General features: G+C 46.1%; 1 protein-coding gene across 3 annotated transcripts; it reads left to right on the top strand.

Annotated features, from left to right (window-relative positions):
- The first annotated feature begins 712 nt into the window (after positions 1-712).
- Positions 713-21,442, top strand: LOC311122506 (solute carrier family 22 member 16-like). 3 transcript variants are annotated; one of them, XM_084196849.1, is made up of 8 exons: positions 713-804; positions 1,261-1,743; positions 3,169-3,286; positions 6,038-6,596; positions 10,081-10,208; positions 16,744-16,853; positions 17,532-17,631; positions 19,370-21,442. In XM_084196849.1, the coding sequence occupies exons 1-8, from the start codon at positions 761-763 to the stop codon at positions 19,550-19,552; spliced, it is 1,725 nt and encodes a 574-aa protein (XP_084052975.1). In that variant the 5' UTR covers positions 713-760; the 3' UTR covers positions 19,553-21,442. The 3 variants fall into 3 exon arrangements, with proteins under 3 accessions (XP_084052975.1, XP_084052973.1, XP_084052974.1); XM_084196847.1 differs by lacking the exon at positions 19,370-21,442 and having other exon boundaries at positions 16,744-17,615; XM_084196848.1 differs by lacking the exon at positions 19,370-21,442 and having other exon boundaries at positions 740-821; positions 16,744-17,615.
- The last annotated feature ends 2,407 nt before the right edge of the window (positions 21,443-23,849 follow it).

Consider the following 23,849-nt stretch of genomic DNA (forward strand, 5'->3'; position numbering starts at 1 on the left):
GAGAGAGAATGGAGAGAGAATGGAGAGAGAATGGAGAGAGAATGGGGAGAGAATGGAGAGAGAATGGAGAGAGAATCACAGTTGCTTTAAAGTCATAGACATCACACAAATGACATCATTGTCTTTAGTCTCATCATCTGAACTTGACTGTCCCTGTCTGTCTGACTCACCATCGTTGGATTACAGTATATTGACATTGCATTGTTGTGCCTAACATGGTGATGTCTGAGACAACAAACTGTTCACATTTTGATTGATTTACTGTAGTAGGATAATAGATTTAGTGGATGTGATGTCTTTCAGCAGAGAAAACAGCGTCTATTATTTTGGAGTGCTAGAATGATGAATCAATCACTGGATCTCTGAAAGCAGTGCATTGATGAGGAGATAGGCCTACGTGCTTGTTCGACTGATCAAATGGAACGTCATGGCTACGCCCAAATAGCAGTGATTGAAAATAAAGATATCCTCTAAAGAAACAACAACACTAGTCTGCACAATCGTTTATCAACTTCTACAGTAGTTGCCCAGCCTACAATTGGATTATGGGGGTGTCAACTTCAGGCTCGGCCACTCTCCTGACCATAATTGAAAAGTTTTTTCCCCTGTTCGTCGCACTAAGTGGACATTTCCACTAAGCTCTCGCCCCTCCTACCCGGGGTCCAGTAAAAGCCAACATTTACAAATTGTCAGTGGCGAGTCGATACAGAATTCGCCACTCACTGGAGCGAGAGGCGCGCGGAAGACCTGTCAACGAATTATGAGTGTGGATCGTATATTTGATGAGCTTGGACACTTCAAAAGGTACCCAGAACAATAATGTAATTTCCACTTTAATTGAACTTCATTTTGGAGAGAAACATATGTAGTGCATTGCGTCATTAGCGCGTTAAAATGGGATAAACATTCTCCGTTAGAATAGCCTATATTTATTTGTTTCATTCTCACTATATTCAAAACACTTGATGTAGCCCTATTGTCAATGTTTGTATTTTTTGTACATGGATAATATTCTGTTTTTGTTAGGCTACTTTATAAAGAAAAAAACCATTAAAAAAAATATTACAGTAGGATATCATAAATGTTTGGGAGTCATTTTACTTCATTGTGCATTCATCAATCATAGTGAAGTCATTTCTATGTGTTGGATAGTGAAGGGTTTCATTCCTTTGATGCAACTTCCTCATGTTGTCCTTTTATTGAACCCCTAGATTCCAGAACATAACAGGACTCTCCCCTCATCTCTTCTCCTCCTCCTAGGTTCCAGGCATGTCTGTACTTTGCTGCTGTCTTCCAGGCCATAGCCTGTGGAATCCACTACCTGGCCTCTGTGTTCCTTGTGGAGAGGCCAAGCTTCGTCTGCGCACCGCCGGGTAACATAACTGACGTCCTGTACGGGAACTACACAGGCGCTTCCCTGGAGGAGGTGCTACCGTTCTTTAAACCGGCGAACGGGCCCGTGGTGGTGCGGACCGCGGAGGGCGAACAGTGGGAGCTCAGCACCTGCCAACGAACCCAACGAATTAACCCCACAGACTTTACCTACGAGCAGCTCATCAACAGGACGACAGAGAAGTGTGACGGGAACTACCATTACGTGTATGACCACAGCGAGGTGTATCAGAGCATCGTGACGGACTGGGACCTGGTGTGTGACAGGGAATGGCTGGCCAAGCTGTGTCAGCCCACTTTTATGATTGGTGTGCTGGTCGGAGCGCTGGTGTTCGGGGACATCGCTGATAGGTAAGAGGAGCTCTCCCCACCTACCTATTCCCAAATATGGGGAATGTGTCTGCCTCCTGCGGTGCCTCTGTGCCCCTCCCCAGCTGTGCCCCTGTGCCCTGTCCCTCCCTGGCTGGGCCCCTGTGCCCTGTACCTCTCTGGCTGTGCCCCTGTTCCCTGTCCCTCCCTGGCTGGGCCCCTGTGCCCTGTACCTCCCTGGCTGTGCCCTGTACTTCACCTAGCTGTGCCCCTGTGCCCTGTCCATCCCTGGCTGTGCCCCTGTGCTCCTCCCTGGCTGTGTCTCTATGCCACACAGCGCAGGGAAAGCTGTGACACACTTCGCTCAGAAATTGATTGGTTCTCTCGTTGTTTGGATTTGAAAATCCAACAATTGTAATGGAAGAGGGCGGTGCTTGGGGGCTGTCAATATGGTGGGGTATAGTACAGCATGGCATTAAGATATTACATCCTATTTAGTGAAGGGGAAGATGAGCAGTTAGATGGTTTCTTAGAGTTAGACAGACTACTAGGCTACTTCCATACTCATACACTGGGGCAGTATGCATGCGGCATTAGCCAACTTGTTCATTGATTTGTTCCATCTGGTCTGGCGGACTTGAGTCACATGCAGGCACGTTCACACACTCACACACACACACACACAAACAAACAACATACACACCTATGAACTCAGCCACTACTGTTGTGTAGCGATGTACAATTTCAACCCAAACTGCTGCCATGTGGCTGACCCTGTGGCTGACGCTGTGGCTGACCCTGTGCTGCTCCCAGCTTTTTGTCTGTCGAACAGTATTTTAACCATATTTGTTCTGCTCTGGATCAATGCCTTGAGTCACATGCAGTCACATACTCACACAACAAACAAACCAACTCAATCACAACTTCTGTGTGGCGATGTGCAATCCCCAGTCAGCAATACAATACTCATATGAGCTTGTGTGACATTGAATAGTTTTCTTTCAACTCTTCCCATGTCGTCAGCTACAGTAGATAGCAGAGGGCCTTTTTTGTAAATGAAGCATGTCTCTTCCTCTAGAACAGGGGTGTGAAACAGACGGCCAGTGGGCGGTTTGAGTAAAAGAGTGTACTCAAAATGACTAAAACCAAATGGAAACTGTGTAGAAATTAAAATTGACTTACATTCATAGTGTCTTGAGTGTGTCCAGCTCGCTAATAATAACTGAAATGACAGTCCGGGAGCATAGAAAATTCCAGAAACGATGGATAGAGGACCGAATGTAGCCCCCAGGGCAAAATTAGTTTGACACCCCTGCTCTAGAACCAATGGCTCAGTCAGTCAGTATGACAGTCAGCCACAACAGAGGCCTAACTATTCAACTGTACACCCTAACAAGTAATCCTAACTTTTCACATTCCCCCCCCCCCCCCCCCCCCCTCCCTCCCTCTCTCTCCTCTGTCTCTCAGGGTTGGCAGACGGAGGATCCTGATGATCACCAGCCTGTGCCAGTTTGTGTTTGGTGTAAGCGTGGCATTCACGGGGAACTACTACCTATTTATGGTCATACGCTTCCTGCTCGCCATGGTATGTTTGTGTGTGTGTGTGTGTGTGTGTGTGTGTGTGTGTGGAGAGGAATGTAGTGTAGGGCATGCAGTAAGGAGACACAATAAAATATTATCTTATGGTAGAATCCTAACTTTACTTAACATTTCAAACTAATCTCCCTAGACATACTGTGAGTTCTTGATTTATGCAGAAGTCAAGTTCAAGAATGCAGTTATATTCATATATTAGTTAGTATTCATCCAGTATTTATTTTTGTCAGTATTAGATTATGTGCCTAAAAGGAATGACAGGTTGTACTAGAGGCAAAGGGAGAGAGTCGTTAATATTACCAGGACACAAGGCTATAAACGGTTGCTTACACAGTAGGCCCTATGTTGTGCCCAGACACCCTGTGCTGTTCATAACAGAACACATATACACACATTCTCAGTCTTACGGCCAGGTGTCTGTTCAACCGTACATTCTCTCTGACCATTGCCAAATTCTGGTCTTGTTCATATTGTAGTCTGTGAATACACACACACACACACACATGGTTGGACATCACTCACCAACCATTATTAGCATTGTTTTGCATCTACTTTATGGACAATTAGCCACTGAATTGATGGAGGGGTCATCTTTAATCAAGATCTCTTGATTATTAATGAATGGGAATCTTATGACAGAACAGATGTGTGGCTGTATGTGTGTTGTGTGTGTGTTGTCACATGCCTCTATGTTGGCCAGCCCTCTCAGTAGAGGGTGTGGCTTATGTTTGACAAACAGCCGAGGAACAGCTGACGACAGTGAAAGAAATCGTGGAAGAGTTACATATTTGAAATGTCCTTTTAGAAACCAAAAGCACAATCAACAAGACTATTGCCCTTGTATATACAGTGGGGGAAAAAAGTATTTAGTCAGCCACCAATTGTGCAAGTTCTCCCACTTAAAAAGATGAGAGAGGCCTGTAATTTTCATCATAGGTACACGTCAACTATGACAGACAAAATGAGAAAGAAAAATCCAGAAAATCACATTATAGGATTTTTAATGAATTTATTTGCAAATTATGGTGGAAAATAAGTATTTGGTCAATAACAAAAGTTTCTCAATACTTTGTTATATACCCTTTGTTGGCAATGACACAAGTCAAACGTTTTCTGTAAGTCTTCACAAGGTTTTCACACACTGCTGCTGGTATTTTGGCCCATTCCTCCATGCAGATCTCCTCTAGAGCAGTGATGTTTTGGGGCTGTCGCTGGGCAACACGGACTTTCAACTCCCTCCAAAGATTTTCTATGGGGTTGAGATCTGGAGACTGGCTAGGCCACTCCAGGACCTTGAAATGCTTCTTACGAAGCCACTCCTTCGTTGCCCGGGTGGTATGTTTGGGATCATTGTCATGCTGAAAGACCCAGCCACGTTTCATCTTCAATACCCTTGCTGATGGAAGGAGGTTTTCACTCAAAATCTCACGATACATGGCCCCATTCATTCTTTCCTTTACACGGATCAGTCGTCCTGGTCCCTTTGCAGAAAAACAGCCCCAAAGCATGATGTTTCCACCCCCATGCTTCATAGTAGGTATGGTGTTCTTTGGATGCAACTCAGCATTTTTGTCCTCCAAACACGACGAGTTGAGTTTTTACCAAAAAGTTATATTTTGGTTTCATCTGACCATATGACATTCTCCCAATCCTCTTCTGGATCATCCAAATGCACTCTAGCAAACTTCAGACGGGCCTGGACATGTACTGGCTTAAGCAGGGGGACACGTCTGGCACTGCAGGATTTGAGTCCCTGGCGGCGTAGTGTGTTACTGATGGTAGGCTTTGTTACTTTGGTCCCAGCTCTCTGCAGGTCATTCACTAGGTCCCCCCGTGTGGTTCTGGGATTTTTGCTCACCGTTCTTGTGATCATTTTGACCCCACGGGGTGAGATCTTGCGTGGAGCCCCAGATCGAGGGAGATTATCAGTGGTCTTGTATGTCTTCCATTTCCTAATAATTGCTCCCACAGTTGATTTCTTCAAACCAAGCTGCTTACCTATTGCAGATTCAGTCTTCCCAGCCTGGTGCAGGTCTACAATGTTGTTTCTGGTGTCCTTTGACAGCTCTTTGGTCTTGGCCATAGTGGAGTTTGGAGTGTGACTGTTTGAGGTTGTGGACAGGTGTCTTTTATACTGATAACAAGTTCAAACAGGTGCCATTAATACAGGTAACGAGTGGAGGACAGAGGAGCCTCTTAAAGAAGAAGTTACAGGTCTGTGAGAGCCAGAAATCTTGCTTGTTTGTAGGTGACCAAATACTTATTTTCCACCATAATTTGCAAATAAATTCATTAAAAATCCTACAATGTGATTTTCTGGATTTTTCTTTCTCAATTTGTCTGTCATAGTTGACGTGTACCTATGATGAAAATTACAGGCCTCTCTCATCTTTTTAAGTGGGAGAACTTGCACAATTGGTGGCTGACTAAATACTTTTTTTCCCCACTGTATGTTACCGTGTGCATGTGTATGCTAATGCTTGAATATCTGTGTGTTGTATGTGTTTGGGCTAATATCTGGGTCATTCCCAGAGGATAAGGTTTGACCTAACCACAGTCTGCTTTCAGGATCCATTTACTAATCACAGATCAGAGGATAAGACACATGACACTAGCTTTCAGGCATTAGATTAACTTTCTGCATCAACAGTAAAGTGTGTGTGTGTGTGTGTGTGTGTGTGTGTAGCCTATATGTGATTTGAAGCTCTGGCCCTGTGTTGTGTTCCCTCCCTCTCGGCAGGTGTCTAGTGGCTACCTTGTGGTCGTGTTTGTGTACGTGACCGAGTTCACCGGCAACAAGGTGCGCACGTGGACCTCCATGCACGTGCACGCCGCCTTCGCTGTGGGCGTCATGATGGTAGCGATCTCGGGCTACCTGGTGCGGACCTGGCGGAGCTACCAGATCATCCTCTCCACCTGCACCTCCCCCTTCCTCTTCTTCTGCTGGAAGTTCCCAGAGACGCCCTTCTACCTGATGGCTAAGGGGAGGCTCCAGGAGACCCAGGTCCTGCTGGACTCCATAGCCCGCTTCAACGGCCTGGAGCCTGGCCGCCTGAGGGCCGAGAACCTCCTGGAGCCCGAGGAGGCTCTGCTGGAAAAGGAGGTGACAGCGGGGGTAGCCCAGCCGGTGGAGCCCGAGAGGAAGCTGAGCATCCTGGACCTGTTTGGGACGTGGAGGATGGCATGGAGGACAGTGACGGTGTGGGCCGTGTGGTTCATCGGCAGCCTGGGTTACTACGTCTTCTCCCTGGGCTCCGTTAACCTGGGGGGCAACCAGTACATCAACCTCTTCCTGGCTGGTGAGACTGGGATGGGGGTGTGTGTAGGTGGGGCATATGATGTGGATGTACTGTATGTACTATGGGTGTGTGTTTATTGAATGGGTGATTATAGGAGTGACCATGGAGTGGCTACGAATCAAGCTATATATATTTAATACCCTATCAAGCAAAAATGTATTCATATAGTACATGTAGCTGGTCATGGACAGATGGGCATTCTATACACTGAACTACAGCTGCTGAACTCTACTACTGTATATGTGGCTGATGTTGATACTGAGACAATATGGGCTGGCTGAGGTAGCTATAGACAGACAGACAGGCAGTGTTGTGTGGTGCTGCTGTTAGGTGGTGCTGCTACTAGGTGGTGCTGCTACTAGGTGGTGCTGTTAGGTGCTGCTACTAGGTGGTGCTGTTAGGTGCTGCTACTAGGTGGTGCTGCTACCAGGGGGTGCTGCTACTAGGTGGTGCTGCTACTAGGTGGTGCTGCTACTAGGTGGTGTTGCTACTAGGTGGTGCTGCTATTAGGTGGTGCTGTTACTAGGTGGTGCTGTTACTAGGTGGTGCTGTTACTAGGTGGTGCTGTTACTAGGGGGTGCTGCTACTAGGTGGTGCTGCTACTAGGTGGTGCTGCTACTAGGTGGTGCTGCTATTAGGTGGTGCAGTTACTAGGTGGTGCTGCTACTAGGTGGTGCTGCTACTAGGTGGTGCTGCTATTAGGTGGTGATGTTACCAGGTGGTGCTGTTACTAGGTGGTGCTGTTACTAGGTGGTGCTGCTACTAGGTGGTGCTGCTACTAGGTGGTGCTGATACTAGGTGTTGCTGCTATTAGGTGTTGCTGCTATTAGGTGGTGCTGCTACTAGGTGGTGCTGTTACTAAGTTGTGTTGTTACTAGGTGGTGCTGCTACTAGGTGGTGCTGCTATTAGGTGGTGCTGTTACTAGGTGGTGCTGTTACTAGGTGGTGCTGCTATTAGGTGGTGCTGCTATTAGGTGGTGCTGTTACTAGGTGGTGCTGCTACTAGGTGGTGCTGCTACTAGGTGTTGCTGCTATTAGGTGGTGCTGCTACTAGGTGGTGGTGCTGCTACTAGGTGGTGGTGCTGTTACTAGGTGGTGCTGCTGCTAGGTGGTGCTGCTGCTAGGTGGTGCTGCTGCTAATTCAGGCTCCTACAGCGACAGACAGAGTTGTGTTTATACAGACAGAGCTGCAGAACTGTCTGTGTCTGGTCTGTCCCATGGCTCAGCATGTTGACTGTTCTGTGTTGACTATTCTGTTTATACTACAGGAAGGATACTGGACAGAATACTGCTTTGGGCTTTAAGTTAATGTATGGGCACCTCCACTGTAACAGACAACTGTTTAAAACTGGATGTGCCGTTGGATGTATACATCGTTTTAAAGTCATTACCTAATATGTGTGTTGTGAAGCAACAGAACTAGTTGTGTTTCAGTTTTCTCCCGTTCTGGTTTCATTTAGGACAGATCAGGGCTGGATTTCCCAAAAGCATCGTAGCACTAAGATCATCTTTCGTACATTTAGTTTAAATGAAATTACAATTATCTTAGTACTACGATGCTTTTGGGAAACCCAGCCCAGGTCAGTAAAAGATACTATATATTTTTTAACCATGATTCACTTTGTTGGACACAAAAATATCTCACTAGGTATTTAGGCTAGGTACTTGTGGAATGCACATGTAATGAGGGCAATGAGAATAATGTAATAAGCCTATATTGTGTTTGGAAGATCTTTTTTTAAGAAAGAGCCACAACCCCCACTTCCTGCTCAGAGTAAGCCTAGCTATCTGTGGCTCTCTTTTTGCCTGCCATCTAAACTCAGCAAAAAAAGAAACGTCCCTTTTTCAGGACCCTGTCTTTCAAAGATAATTTGTAAAAATCAAAATAACTTCACAGATCTTCATTGTAAAGGGTTTAAACACTGTTTCCCATGCTTGTTCAATTAACCATAAACAATTAATGAACATGCACTTGTGGAAGGGTCGTTAAGACACTAACAGCTTACAGACGGTAGGCAATTAAGGTCACAGTTATGAAAACTGAGGACACTAAAGAGGCCTTTCTACTGACTCTGAAAAACACCAAAAGAAAGATGCACAGGGTCCCTGCTCATTTGCGTGAACGTGCCTTAGGCATGCTACAAGGAGGCATGAGGACTGCAGATGTGGCCAGGGCAATAAATTGCAATGTCCGTACTGTGAGACGCCTAAGATAGCGCTACAGGGAGACAGAACGGACAGCTGATCGTCCTCACAGTTGCAGACCACGTGTAACAACACCTGCACAGGATCGGTACATCCGAACATCACACCTGCGGGACAGGTACAGGATGGCAACAACAACTGCCCGAGTTACTACAGGAACGCACAATCCCTCCATCAGTGCTCAGACTGTCCTCAATAGGCTGAGAGAGGCTGGACTGAGGGCTTGTAGGCCTGTTGTAAGGCAGGTCCTCACCAGACATCACCGGCAACAACGTCGCCTATGGGCACAAACCCACCGTCGCTGGACCAGACAGGCATAAAGTGCTCTTCACTGACGAGTCGCGGTTTTGTCTCACCAGGGGTGATGGTCGGATTCGCGTTTATCGTCTAAGGAATGAGCGTTACACCGAGGCCTGTACTCTGGAGCGGGATCGATTTGGAGGTGGAGGGTCCGTCATGGTCTGGGGCGGTGTGTCACAGCATCATCGGACTGAGCTTGTTGTCATTGCAGGCAATCTCAACGCTGTGCTTTACAGGGAAGACATCCTCCTCCCTCATGTGGTACCCTTCCTGCAGGCTCATCCTGACATGACCCTCCAGCATGACAATGCCACCGGCCATACTGCTCATTCTGTGCGTGATTTCCTGCAAGACAGGAATGTCAGTGTTCTGCCATGGCCAGCGAAGAGCCCGAATCTCAATCCCATTGAGCACGTCTGGGACCTGTTGGATCGGAGGGTGAGGGCTAGGGCCATTCCCCCCAGAAATGTCCGGGAACTTGCAGGTGCCTTGGTGGAAGAGTGGGGTAACATCTCACAGCAAGAACTGGCAAATCTGGTGCAGTCCATGAGGAGGAGATGCACTGCAGTACTTAACGCAGCTGGGGGACACACCAGATACTGACTGTTATTTTGATTTTGACCACCCCCCTTTGTTCAGGGACACATTATTCAATTTATGTTAGTCACATGTCTGTGGAACTTGTTCAGTTTATGTCTCAGTTGTTGAATCTTGTTATGTTCATACAAATATTTACACATGTTAAGTTTGCTGAAAATAAACGCAGTTGACATTGAGAGGACGTTTCTTTTTTGCTGAGTTTAGCAAATACCTCAGCTGTTTTCTCTATGCTCTCAAGTATCAAAGGCTAAACAGTCTCGTCACCAGGACCTTTCAGTCAAATTACGGCCACTGCTGGCCCAGTTCCAGATGTCACCACACAGAATGTCACCATGCCCGCTGCCTTGCTCTGACATCCTCTGTGATTGTCTGTTTCCAGGTGCGGTGGAGTTCCCCTCCTACCTGATTGGCTGTTATGCGATGGACCGGGTGGGCAGAAAGAGGACATGTGCCACGGCTCTGCTGCTGGCTGGAACGGCCTGCATGCTCATCATTGTGGTGCCAAACGTATGTACAAGCAATCGTGTGTGTGTGTGTGTCTGTGTGGGTGTGTGAGCTAGAGAGAGATCAAAGGATAGGAGCCAGTGTGACAAATCCCTAACCATTCAGAATTCATGTTAGTACAAATGGCCTGTGCACAGAAGGTTACATGCCCTGACCTACAGTGCCTTGCAAAAGTATTCATCCCCCTTGGCGTTTTTCCTCTTTTGTTGCATTACAACCTGTAATTTAAATTGATTTTTATTTGGATTTCATGTAATGGACATACACAAAATAGTCCAAATTGTGAAGTAAAAAAATAAAAAATAACGTGTTAAAAAACATTCGACTAAATAAATAATGGAAAAGTGGTGTGTGCATATGTATTCACCCCCTTTGCTATGAAGCCCCTAAATAAGATCTGGTGCAACCAATTACCTTCAGAAGTCACATAATTAGTTAAATAAAGTCCACCTGTGTGCAATCTAAGTGTCACATGATCTCAGTATATATACACCTGTTCTGAAAGGCCCCAGAGTCTGCAACACCACTAAGCAAGGGGCACCACCAAGCAAGCGGCACCATGAAGACCAAGGAGCGCTCCAATCAGGTCAGGGACAAAGTTGTGGAGAAGTACAGATCAGGGTTGGGTTATAAAAAATCCCACGGAGCACCATTAAATCCATTATAAAAAAATTGAAAGAATATGGCACCACAACAAACCTGCCAAGAGAGGGCCGCCCACCAAACTCACGGACCAGGCAAGGAGGGCATTAATCAGAGAGGCAACAAAGAGACCAAAGATAACCCTGAAGGAGCTGCAAAGCTCCACAGCGGAGATTGGAGTATCTGTCCATAGGACCACTTTAAGCCGTACACTCCACAGAGCTGTGCTTTATGGAAGAGTGGCCAGAAAAAAGTCATTGCTTAAAGAAAAACATAAGCAAACATGTTTGGTGGGAAACTCCCCAACCATATGGAAGAAGGTACTCTGGTCAGATGAGACAAATATTGAGCTTTTTGGCAATCAAGGAAAATGTCTGGCGCAAACCCAACACCTCTCATCACCCCGATACTAAATACAGGGAATTTCTTGAGGGAAACCTGTTTCAGTCTTCCAGAGATTTGAGACTGGGACGGAGGTTCACCTTCCAACAGGACAATGACCCTAAGCATACTGCTAAAGCAACACTCGAGTGGTTTAAAGGGAAACATTTAAATGTCTTGGAATGACCTAGTCAAAGCCCAGATCTCAATCCAATTGGAATCTGTGGTATGACTTAAAGATTGCTGTACACCAGCAGAACCCATCCAACTTGAAGGAGCTGGAGCAGTTTTGCCTTGAAGAATGGGCAAAAATCCCAGTGGCTAGATGTGCCAAGCTTATAGAGACATACCCCAAGAGACTTGCAGCTGTAATTGCTGCAAAGGGTGGCTCTACAAAGTATTGACTTTGGGGGGGTGAATAGTTATGCACGCTCAAGTATTCTGTTTTTTTTGTCTTATTTCTTGTTTGTTTCACAAGAAAAATTATTTTGCATCTTCAAAGTGGTAGGCATGTTGTGTAAATCAAATGATACAAACCCCCCAAAAACTCAATTTTAATTCCAGGTTGTAAGGCAACAAAATAGGAAAAATGCCAAGGGGGGTGAATACTTTCGCAAGCCACTGTAAAACCTTCAACTTAAACCTAACTCTAACTGTAACCTGACCAATACTGGCCAATGTGTGTACATGTGCATATGTGTGCGTGTGTGTTTAAGTGGTGGGATTCAACAGGTTTGCTCCAGCAGCAGCCAATAGTTTTCTGCCCTCAGCAGGGAGGGATCTCCATATCTGTTACTAATGGTCCATAGCCAGGCGCATGCACAGATGGGGCTCTATCTTTAGCCAAAGTGCCAAGAAATCAACCTGGCCTTCTAAACGTCTGTACACGGCCCTGCCCATAGCAGCCAACAGATAGAGAGAGGCCTGTTATAGTATAGTTTACTGTTGATTTGCTGCGTCATGGAAACAGCCTGAGTTATAGTACTGCAGGTGCACTGGGTCAGATTGGTTGAGCTGGAGGAGAGTTATACTGCCATACTCCAGCCTAGTGTTAATTTTGGCATAATTGTTTTATTTTGACTATAATAACATTAAGTCTTAGTCACATTTTTGTCATTTGAATAATTATTTAGTCTAGTTATTGTCAAAATGATGAAAACGTAAATGCCCTTTTCTTTTTACTCATAATTTTAGTCACATCACATTTGTATTGCCTCATTAACCTATAGTAAACATAAATCACTGACTTCCATGTGCATAAACATTTTCTTACCAACATGTTGTTCTGCATAACATCCTATTGCATGGTTCTCTTCCCAGAAGAACACATTACTCTGCAGCAGATTCAAAATCACATCCCTTGACAGGGCTTTAACATTTCCCCCAGTGCCACCAACTTTTTCAGTTGGTGAGACCAGCCCATGATTTGGTTTCCCCATTATAATTTTTTTGCGGCTTCACGCAATTAAAAAAAATGTTATCATTCACTTAAAGTAATTTGCAGTGCTTTAGACTATGTAATAGACTACTGAGATGGTAGTCTATTCAATAAATAAGTTGTTTCATCTAACATGTCCAAGCAGCAATGCATGATTCAAGATATTGTGATGTGCAACCTAATCCAGTGGTTGTCATTAATTGTGAGTTGACAATTATAGGCTGTTGTTATATTCTACTGTTAAAATAAGGCTCCAGAATTTTATGAATTTTGTGGTTCAATAGAGATTAATTTGCCTACATCTTTATGTGCACTAATATCTTAGGCAAATTTATTTTGGGGCTTATTCACCACATGAGGAAGTGAAAACTCCAAACACATTAGCTAGATCGCTAACAGTAAATATAATACCCACTGCTAGTAGTCATGTATTAATCTAACAGTAAATGTAATGTCCTAAAAAAAACGTTGTAGTTGCAGCCTGCTACCCTATGCACTCACAAAGGCCGATGCGCATTTCGCACTCTTCGTATCTTAAAGCCATATCAAATATTTCGGCTGTAAACTAGTTGCTATTGAGCTCAATATTAAGAGATGAGAAATAAAAAATATACCAACAGAAAGCTGAGAACGACAGTAGTTGTTTCCAAAGCTATGTATTTCCCGCAAATAGATTTTTAAAAAATGTTATACAATCAGAAGCCTTTTTTCTCTCTCCCCAGCAGAACAGGCCCCAGTGAAACAGGCCCAGAGGCTGGGCAGACACTTTCATTACAGCAATCATGAGGATAATGCACTTTACTGATTTTAGCCACACAAAACATAGGATGTTTTGAAACATTTGAGTGAGGTGACCATGTAACGAATGTTCAGCTCGCACGTGAACAATTACACATTTAACTCTCACAGCCACCTGCTAGCATTATCAATCTGTTATTAGCCTACCTGAGTGTATATATTGCGATGATGCTCTTTCAGATGTCTCTTGAGGTCAGTAGTATTATTCCCTGTCAACTCGTCAAACGCTGTCTTCTCCCGTGGAAATGTTGCATTCGGTCTTGTTTGAATCTACACGATAAGCAAAGTGTCTCCAAACGTTGCCCCTTTTTCTACCGGGAGCTTTTACCACTGGAAGAGTAGCCATGCCGTGTGCCTTATTTGCATCAATGATTTGTTGCTGCCAGATTGCAAATAAAAAAATAGCCCCAGACCTTTATTCCCCCTCCACCAAACTGTACAGTTGGCACTATGCATTGGGGCAGGTAGTGTTCTCCTGGCATCTGCAAAACCCAGATTCATCCGCCGGACTGCCAGATGGTGAAGCGTGATTCATCACTCCAGAGAATGCATTTCCACTGTTCCAGAGTGTCCAATGGCGGCGAGCTTTACACCACTCCAGCCAACGCTTGGCATTGCGCATGGTGATCTTAGGCTTGTGTGCGGCTGCTCGGCTGCTCGGCCATGGAAACCCATTTCATGAAGCTCCTGACGAACAGTTCTTGTGCTGACGTTGCTTCCAGAGGCAGTTTGGAACTCGGTAGTGAGTGTTGCAACCGAGGACAAACGATTGTTACGTGCAATGCACTTCAGCACTTGGCGGTCCCGTTCTGTGAGCTTGTGTTGCCTACCACTTCACGGTTGAGCCGTTGTTGCTCCTAAACATTTCCACTTCACAATAACAGCACTTATAGTTGACCGGGGCATCTCTAGCAGGGCAGACATTTTATAAACTTGTCACGCCCTGGCTCTGGGGACTCTCGTATGTTGAGCCAGGGTGTTAGTTTCTATGTTTTGTGTTGTAGGTTGTGGGTCTAGTTTTGCATTTCTATGTTGGCCAGGGTGGCTCCCAATCAGAGACGGCTGTAGCTCGTTGTCTCTGATTGGGAGCCATACTTAGGTAGCCGTTAGGCATTTGTTTGGTGTGGTTTCTTGTTCCGTATTGGTTTTGTGTAGTGTAACCAAGGACGTCACGTTATCGTTTGTTGTTTTGTTCGGGTGATTATTCTAATAAATAAATAAGTATGTTCACATTCCACGCTGCGCATTGGTCCTCTCTTCCCGACGATCGTGACAGAAGAAACACCATATCTGGACCAAGCAGCGTGTCCAGGAGCCAACGCCAGAGGTGAATCTAAAGGATATCAACCTCGACTGGGTCAAGCCGCGGGAGGAGGAGAGAGGCTGGACTTTGGAGCAGTGGAGTGAGAGTTGGGCGAGAACCATGGAGGCCTGGTCCACGGGGGAGAGACAAGCCCAGAAAATGTTTAGGGGGGGGCTCACGCCGTGGACGACGGGGCAGCAGGAGTACGGGATAGAGTGGTTCAGCGGGTTAGCAGAGGAGGCCGCCAGGTTACGGGGGCCACTGGTCACCAAGGGGAAGGAGAGTGTAGAGGCACGGCGAGAGGTACTGGGGTGTGTTACCAGTCCGGTCCGGCCCGTTCCTGATCACCGCGTAGGGCCAGTGGTGTGTGTGTCCCCAGTACGGTCCGGCCTGTTCCTGCTCCCCGCACCAAGCCTATGGTGCGCGTCGCCAGCCCGGCCCGGCCTGCTCCTGCTCCCCGCACCAAGCCAATGGTGCGCGTCGCCAGCCCGGCCCGGCCTGTTCCTGCTCCCCGCACCAAGCCTATGGTGCGCGTCGCCAGCCCGGCCCGGCCTGCTCCTGCTCCCCGCACCAAGCCAATGGTGCGCGTCGCCAGCCCGGCCCGGCCTGTTCCTGCTCCCCGCACCAAGCCTATGGTGCGCGTCGCCAGCCCGGCCTGTTCCTGCTCCCCGCACCAAGCCAATGGTGCGCGTCGCCAGCCCGGCCCGGCCTGCTCCTGCTCCCCGCACCAAGCCAATGGTGCGCGTCGCCAGCCCGGCCCGGCCTGTTCCTGCTCCCCGCACCAAGCCTATGGTGCGCGTCGCCAGCCCGGCCCGGCCTGTTCCTGCTCCCCGCACCAAGCCAATGGTGCGCGTCGCCAGCCCGGTTCGGCCCGTCCCTGCTCCCCGCACCAAGCCAGTGGTGCGCGTCGTCAGCCCGGTCCGGGCCGTCCCTGCTCCCCCCACCAAGCCTGTGGTGCGCGTCGTCAGTCCGGCACAGCCCGTGCCTGTTCCACCGGTGCCTGGTCCGGCACCGGTCAGCTGCTCCACTCCAGAGCTAGAGCAATCCGCTCCACCAGTGTTCAGTCCAGCTCCGGCCAGCAGGGCCAGACCGGACCAGGGGCGCTTTGGGGGGTTAGAGAGGGAGTGGGGGTCATGCCCGGATCCGGATCCGCCGCCGAGGCGGAGTGCCCACCCGGTCCCTCCCCTGTTGTGTTTGGTTGGCGCGGTCGGAGTCCGCGCCTTTGGGGGGGGATACTGTCACGCCCTGGCTCTGGGGACTCTCGTATGTAGTGCAATTTAGTCTTGTTTCGTTTTCGTCAACCCAAATAAAAAATATATTTTGTTTAGTTATAGTTTTTTCTGGGTCTATTTAGTCAGTTATCGTTTCGTCAATTACCTCTGAAAAATAGGGCTTCACTATGTATACACACACTATTTATACACACGCACGAACGCATGCACACACACACACACACACACACACACACACACACACACACACACACACACACACACACACACACACACACACACACACACACACACACACACACACACACACGGAATTGCTCAGAAGGCCACATACCACACAGCTCCATGTACATGAGCAGATAGCTCAGCCAGGGAGGGATGCCAAAGACCGTGAGGAGGAGACGGGGAGAGGGAAAGAAAGAGGGGAGGGGTGGTGAGAACAAACAACTTTTTTTTCAACGATCACACTACTATTTCTCAGTTTAATGATCAGAGCTTATTTCCTCAGGTTGAAATTATGTGTTCCAGCGCTAACTGGTTGTTGACTGATTCAGGGAAAACGTCATCCGTTAGTGTCTGTGACGTGATTGGCTGAGTAATCAGGAAACAGATGTTTGAAAGTGTTTACAGTCTTATTGATTGCTCGCTCGCTCTCTCTCTCTGTCTACCTTCCTCCCCTCTCTTTCTCTGTTACTTCCTGTCTCCCCCTCCTCCTCCTTTGTTCTCCTTGTTTTTGTGCTTCAGGACATCGAGGTGTTAGCCATCATCCTCAGTATGACAGGGAAGTTTGCTATTGCCATAGCCTTTGGCCTCATCTACTTATACACCTGTGAGCTCTACCCAACCATAATCAGGTACAGTACACACTGTGAGCTCTACCCAACCATAATCAGGTACAGTACACACTGTGAGCTCTACCCAACCATCATCAGGTACAGTACACACTGTGAGCTCTACCCAACCATAATCAGGTACAGTACACACTGTGAGCTCTACCCAACCATCATCAGGTACAGTACACACTGTGAGCTCTACCCAACCATCATCAGGTACAGTACACACTGGGAGCTCTACCCAACCATCATCAGGTACAGTACACACTGTGAGCTCTACCCAACCATAATCAGGTACAGTACACACTGTGAGCTCTACCCAACCATCATCAGGTACAGTACACACTGGGAGCTCTACCCAACCATCATCAGGTACAGTACACACTGTGAGCTCTACCCAACCATCATCAGGTACAGTACATACTGGGAGCTCTACCCAACCATCATCAGGTACAGTACATACTGGGAGCTCTCCCAACCATCATCAGGTACAGTACACACTGGGAGCTCTACCCAACCATCATCAGGTACAGGACACACTGAGCTCTACCCAACCATCATCAGGTACAGGCCACACTGAGCTCTACCCAACCATCATCAGGTAAAGTACACACTGTGAGCTTCATGTATCCAACATCCTTAATGTATCCTGACAGATGCTATCTATTATATTTGTGTGTGTGTGTGTGCTCCCCTCAGGTCCCTGGCGGTGGGTAGTGGTAGTATGATGTGTCGTGTGGGCAGTGTGGTGGCTCCTTTCTGTGTCTACCTGGCTGACATTTGGCAATACCTACCACAGGTAAACAACAGACTCAGACAGACACAGACAGACAGACAGACAGACAGACAGAGCATGTACAGTTGAAGTCGGAATACATACACTTAGGTTGGAGTCATTTTAAAACTCGTTTTTCAACCACTCCACAAATTTCTTGTTAACAAACTAGATTTTTGGCAAGTCGGTTAGGACATCTACTTTGTGCATGACACAAGTAATTGTTCCAACAATTGTTTACAGACAGATTATTTCACTTATAATTCACTGTATCACAATTCCAGTGGGTCAGAAGTTTACATACACTAAGTTGACTGTGCCTTTAAACAGCTTGGAAAATTCCAGAAAATGATGTCATGGCTTTAGAAGCTTCTGATAGGCTAATTGACATAATTTGAGTCAATTAGAGGTGTACCTGTGGATGTATTTCAAGGCCAACCTTCAAACTCAGTGCCTCTTTGCTTGACATCATGGGAAATTCAAAATAAATCAGCCAAGACCTCAGAAAAACTATTGTAGACATCCACAAGTCTGGTTTGTCCTTGGGAGCAATTTCCAAATGCCTGAAGGTACCACATTCATCTGTACAAACAATAGTACGCAAGTATAAACACCATGGGACCACGCAGCCGTCATACCACTCAGGAAGGAGACGCGTTCTGTCTCCTAGAGATGAACGTACTTTGGTGCGAAAAGTGCAAATCAATCCCAGAACAACAGCAAAGGACCTTGTGAAGATGCTGGAGGAAACAGGTACAAAAGTATCTATATCCACAGTAAAACGAGTCCTATATCGACATAACCTTAAAGGCTGCTGAGCAAGGAAGAAGCCACTGCTCCAAAACCGCCATAAAAAAGCCAGACTACGGTTTGCAACTCCACATGGGGACAAAGATCTTACTTTTTGGAGAAATGTCCTCTGGTCTGATGAAACAAAAATAGAACTGTTTGGCCATAATGACCATCATTATGTTTGGAGGAAAAAGGGGGATGCTTGCAAGCCGAAGAACACCATCCCAACCGTGAAGCACGGGGGTGGCAGCATCATGCTGTGGGGGTGCTTTGCTGCAGGAGGGACTGGTGCACTTCACAAAATAGATGGCATCATGAGGAAAGAAAATGATGTGCATATATTGAAGCAACATCTCAAGACATCAGTCAGGAAGTTAAAGCTTGGTCGCAAGTGGGTCTTCCAAATGGACAATGACCCCAAGCATACTTCCAAAGTTGTGGCAAAATGGCTTAAGGACAACAAAGTCAAGGTATTGGAGTGGCCATCACAAAGCCCTGACCTCAATCCTATAGAAGGTTTGTGGGCAGAACTGAAAAAGTGTGTGCGAGCAAGGAGGCCTACAAACCTAACTCAGTTACACCAGCTCTGTCAGGAGGAATGGGCCAAAATTCACCCAATTTATTGTGGGAAGCTTGTGGAAGGCAATTTAAATGCAATGCTACCAAATACTAATTGAGTGTATGTAAACTTCTGACCCACTGGGAATGTGATGAAAGAAATAAAAGCTGAAATAAATCATTCTCTCTACTATTATTCTGACATTTCACATTCTTAAAATTAAGTGGTGATCCTAACTGAACTAAGACTAGGATTAAATGTCAGGAATTGTGAAAAACTGAGTTTAAATGTATTTGTCTAAGGTGGATGTAAACTTCTGACTTCAACTGTATTATAACATACCCTTACTTTTTTCTTCTTCCACTAACTCAATTTCCTTTTCTCCTCTCTTTGCTTTTTCCTCTCCCATAGCTGATCGTGGGGATCCTGGCATTTATAATAGGTGTTCTGACCCTGTGGTTACCAGAGACCCTGGGTGAGCCCCTGTCCAGCACCATGGAGGAAGCTGAAGCTCTAGGCAGGAAGAAGAGCCCCGAGGAGGGAAATAAAGACCCTGAGGAAGGCTTGGAGATTAACTTGAACCAGAGCAACTAGCTGGACGTCAAGCCTTGAGGGACACACCTCACCACCAACCAGAGAGAAGGAGGGGTCCACAGATCGAGAGACGGGGAGAAAGTGGAGAGAGACTACTGGAAACGGTGCCAAGAAACCAACAAAAACAAACAACTGCAAAAACCAAGAACATCTAAATTAGACGTTTTGTGATTAAAGTATTTTTTGACATTTTGTTCTGCTAAGTGACCAATTTCAGAGCTGGTATGCTCTGGTTGAGCCAGCCAACCTCTGAGTGCCTTGGCTGCAGCTGTTTACACATAGACAGAGGGAAGTGAAGTGAAGGGGGTGTATTCATCACATCTCAGTCTCCTGATGAGAGCCACATGAAACTGAGCCTCATGATCGGCATTCACGTCATGTGTGCCTTCCAATCACATCAACCAATGAATTTACACATAACGAGACAATCTTAAGTGGTGTGTGTGTGTGTGTGTGCAAGAGATCGAGAGAGAGAGAGAGTGCATGTGTGCGTGCGTCCCTGTGTGTTTGTGTGTGTGTGTGTGTCAGATTTGATATTTCACTCACTGAGACTGTGATTTAGTGCTCGATTCAATTAGATCTGCTTTAGCCAACGGCGGTGTCAGAGGTGGAGCTGTGTTAGTGCTGTCAAATCCATTATTATTATTATTATTATTATCATAAGTTGCTCCTATCAGAGATACTTTTGAGGAATAGGAAACTCCTTTGGAATTGTATTAACGGCCATTGTGTACTTTGCCCATGCGTTGTCAATGGGCCGCGTGGAGCATTCTGGGACAACAAATAGCTCTCCTTCAAAGAGTGAATGGGAGTCAATTGGGAACTTGTTCAAAAACCCAACATTAGCATGAATTTTTGTCAACAAGAAGTACAACATTACAAATCTTTTTTCCGAGATGTGGGATAATTAACTTCTGTAATATTGTATAGCTTTGGCATGGTGACATTACATACTTTCGAGGAAAATAGGCTGGTTTCTCGACTCATACCCTGACTTTGAGAAGGAATTGCGTGACAATTAGTTTAGCAACCGCGTGATGCAGCATGACAAAATGAACACAATTGGTCATCAGTATGCTGGGTGGGGCGTTATACATTCCTCCATTTATTGATCAATGGGATTGCTATCTCCTACTTTCTCTAATATCTCTGGCGTTATACCTAAAGCGGACATTGCCACTGGCTGCACGGAGTCGCATTAACAAAAATCCCATGCAGCCTTGTTTACAAGTTTGAACACTGGAATGTGAGATGTAATCTAGCCTACACCTATATTAGGTTGATAGACATCCTCATTATTTAGTTTAGTGATTTTTCAATTTGAGCATATTTAGCCTACACTTTCTTGTTCGGTACTTATAACGTGAGTGGGGTGGGTGTGGCTCTCTGACACCGCCAAAACATCCGCTATGTGGGTGTCTGCTGTCGCTGGTTAATGCTTGACCTGATTGAATCTAGGCCTTAGTTACCTCTATTCAGCCCGATAATCATCTAGTGCAGCTGTTTTTGCCTATGTGTTACAGATGATGCTATTGTTATGTAATTTTAAGTGTACTTTGTTTATCTGAAGTCCTTACAAACTCGCACACACACACACACATGTTTGTTTTACTATCCTTGTGTGGACCAAACAATTGATTCCTATTCAAAATCTTATTTTCCCTAACCCTTAACTTAACCCCTAACCCTAAACCTAATCCCTAACCCTAATTCTAATGCTAAACCTAAACCTAACCCCTAAACCTGAAATAGGTCCGAATTTTCCTTCCTTCATAGCAAACATTACTTTTTTTGGGTCCAAAGGAACACACATGAATGTGTTTGTTTTTTGTACAGAAGTGTTTCATGTTAGTATTCTTATTTTTCATTTAAAGGAAATGTAAAAGGAGATCCATTCTTGCCTTTCTCCTAGTTCATTTAGGTAGTTAGGTTTCTAGCCTTCTTAACGTATGCATTAAGCCTGTATAAAGTCTGTACTACTGTACATGAAAACAGAAAGCTCCTTTTCCCCAGCACTGTTGCTGCGGTCATCAAAACAACACATTTTTCTACATTTAACAACATCAGCATTTGGCCTGGGACAGCCAAGAGAGGAAATAATCATCCAAAAGTATCTCAAATTGATTGTGAAGCTCAACAAAGTCACTTATAGATGAGTTGAACATGATGTGTGAAAAATGCTACTATCTGTAATATCACTTGAATGGGATTTGTGCCACAAATGCTAAAACTTTTGCATTTGGAACCAGTGCCAGGGAAACTAAACCAAATCATGGATTGCTGTCTATAGACTGCTAACAGCGTAAGGAAACCAATGTGTAATTTAGTCATTTAGGTGAACTATCCCTTTAAGGATCATCAGGTACTGCTGGAATGTCTACCACTGGTCACTCAAAACATTTACAAAGTATTTATATAATAGCGCCCACTTTAGATTAGTGACTGTGAAAGACTACGTAATGTTAAGGAAATGGTTTATCAATGTGGGAGTAATTATTCATGAACACAATTTTTAAATGCCACCCAAATGGTATATTATAGACCGTTGAAATAAAGTGTTACTTTTCGGAGAAAGACAAGTGTGATGAGCTGATGCATGGGCCCCGGTGGGAGAAAGAGGGAGAGAGAGAAGTGTGTGAGTAGGTGTATGTAACAGAAATAGCAGCAACAGACATGCCTAAGTCAGGCTAGCAGTTTGATCTACAGCCTACTGATACACACATGCACACGACACACACACATGGACACAAACACACACATCCATGAACACACACACACACACACACACACACGTACCTAAAATAGTTGTTCTGCTAACCCATTGACAGGAATAGTTTGGTCCCATGTCTGACAGTGTCTCGAAAAATAGAACAAACTAGGGTAGGGAAACCACCTGTCAATTACATTGGGACCTTATAGCAGGGCCGGCAGGGCCCCACAGCCTTGCGGGCAAGCCATTTTAGTGGCCCCCTCCTGACGGCAGAGAGAAAAATGTAATTTTTAAATTCCTGCAACTCTACACATTTTGCAAGGGTAGTAGGGAAAATGTTGCAGCTGTAAAGCAAGCTTTCTGTAATATTACACATTTTGTCATGGGACGAGAGAAGTTTAGCAATTTTCTAACAAATGTCATCCAACTCTACTCATTTTGGGGCAAAGATAATTTTTTTTGCAATTCTACAGCTAATTTCTTGCATTTCTACCCATTTTGCCATGGGGTGGAGAGAAACTTTTGCATGTTTAAAGTTAATTTCCTTCAATTCTACACATTTTGCCAAGACTTATGCCATGTTAAAGGTCCAATGCAGCCATTTTTATCTCAATATCAAACAATTTCTGGGTAATAATGAAGTACCTTAATGTGATTGTTTTCTATTAAAAAGCTCTGGCGAAGGCCTTGTGTCACGGTTCAGACAGACGACCAGAGGACCACAATTGCGTCACACCAGAAAGTTTATTAAAACTTAAGGGAAAAGGGAAGTAGGGAGTGAGTGAAGGCTCCAGGGGTAACAGGGATCCCGTCCAATGTGCTGGGTCTGTGCCCCCCCCAGTGGCAGCGATGCGTCCTATGACGCCGGTGGTGGGTGGTCCAGAAGTCCTGGGGGGGGAAACACAGACACAACGGGGCGGATGAAACAAGGCAGCAGTACAGTTCAAGGGAAATCCAAATACGTTGTAGCAAGGCAGAAGGCTGGTCAGAGTTACCGGGATTGAAGAGTAGTCAGGAGTCGTTATAGCAGAAAGCAGGTCTGGTTTTCCTGGGGCAGAAGAGTATCCAAGAATCAGGCAGGTCCGGGGTCACAAAACAAGGGTGAGCCAGAAGCGTGAGCAAACAGGTTCCGGGTGTGAGCTTTGCAGACGATCTGACAAAGGAGAGCTGAAAGACAGGGCTTTAAATACTGGGAGAGGTTAGTGGGTAATGCAGCGCAGCTGGCAGAGTAATTAGAGCAGAGCAGAGCAGGGACAGGTGGAGCTAGTTAGGCTGAGTAGAGAGAGTGGTGAGCAGAGTGGAAGATAGTGGAAACAAATTAAGGTGGTAACCCGGTGGAGTGAGAGGGCTCATGACAGAACCCCCCCCCCAAGGGACGGCCCCAGAAGTCCCAAGAGCAACACCACGCCGGGCGGGAGGAGGGGAGCCGGAGGAGGGCTAGAACTCCTCCGAACGGTCCGAGTGAACGTCCTCATCCTCGGAGGAAGCCGGAGGGCCGTGGTCGGGAGATGGGACAGGTCCCGAGACAGGATCAGGCACAGGACAGGAAGCCGAGCGGGCAGGACGGTTAGGGACCCCTCTGGGGCG

Source organism: Coregonus lavaretus (genome assembly GCF_964263955.1).
Source record: "Coregonus lavaretus genome assembly, contig: HAP1_SCAFFOLD_2686, whole genome shotgun sequence".
Lineage (NCBI taxonomy): Eukaryota > Metazoa > Chordata > Actinopteri > Salmoniformes > Salmonidae > Coregonus > Coregonus lavaretus.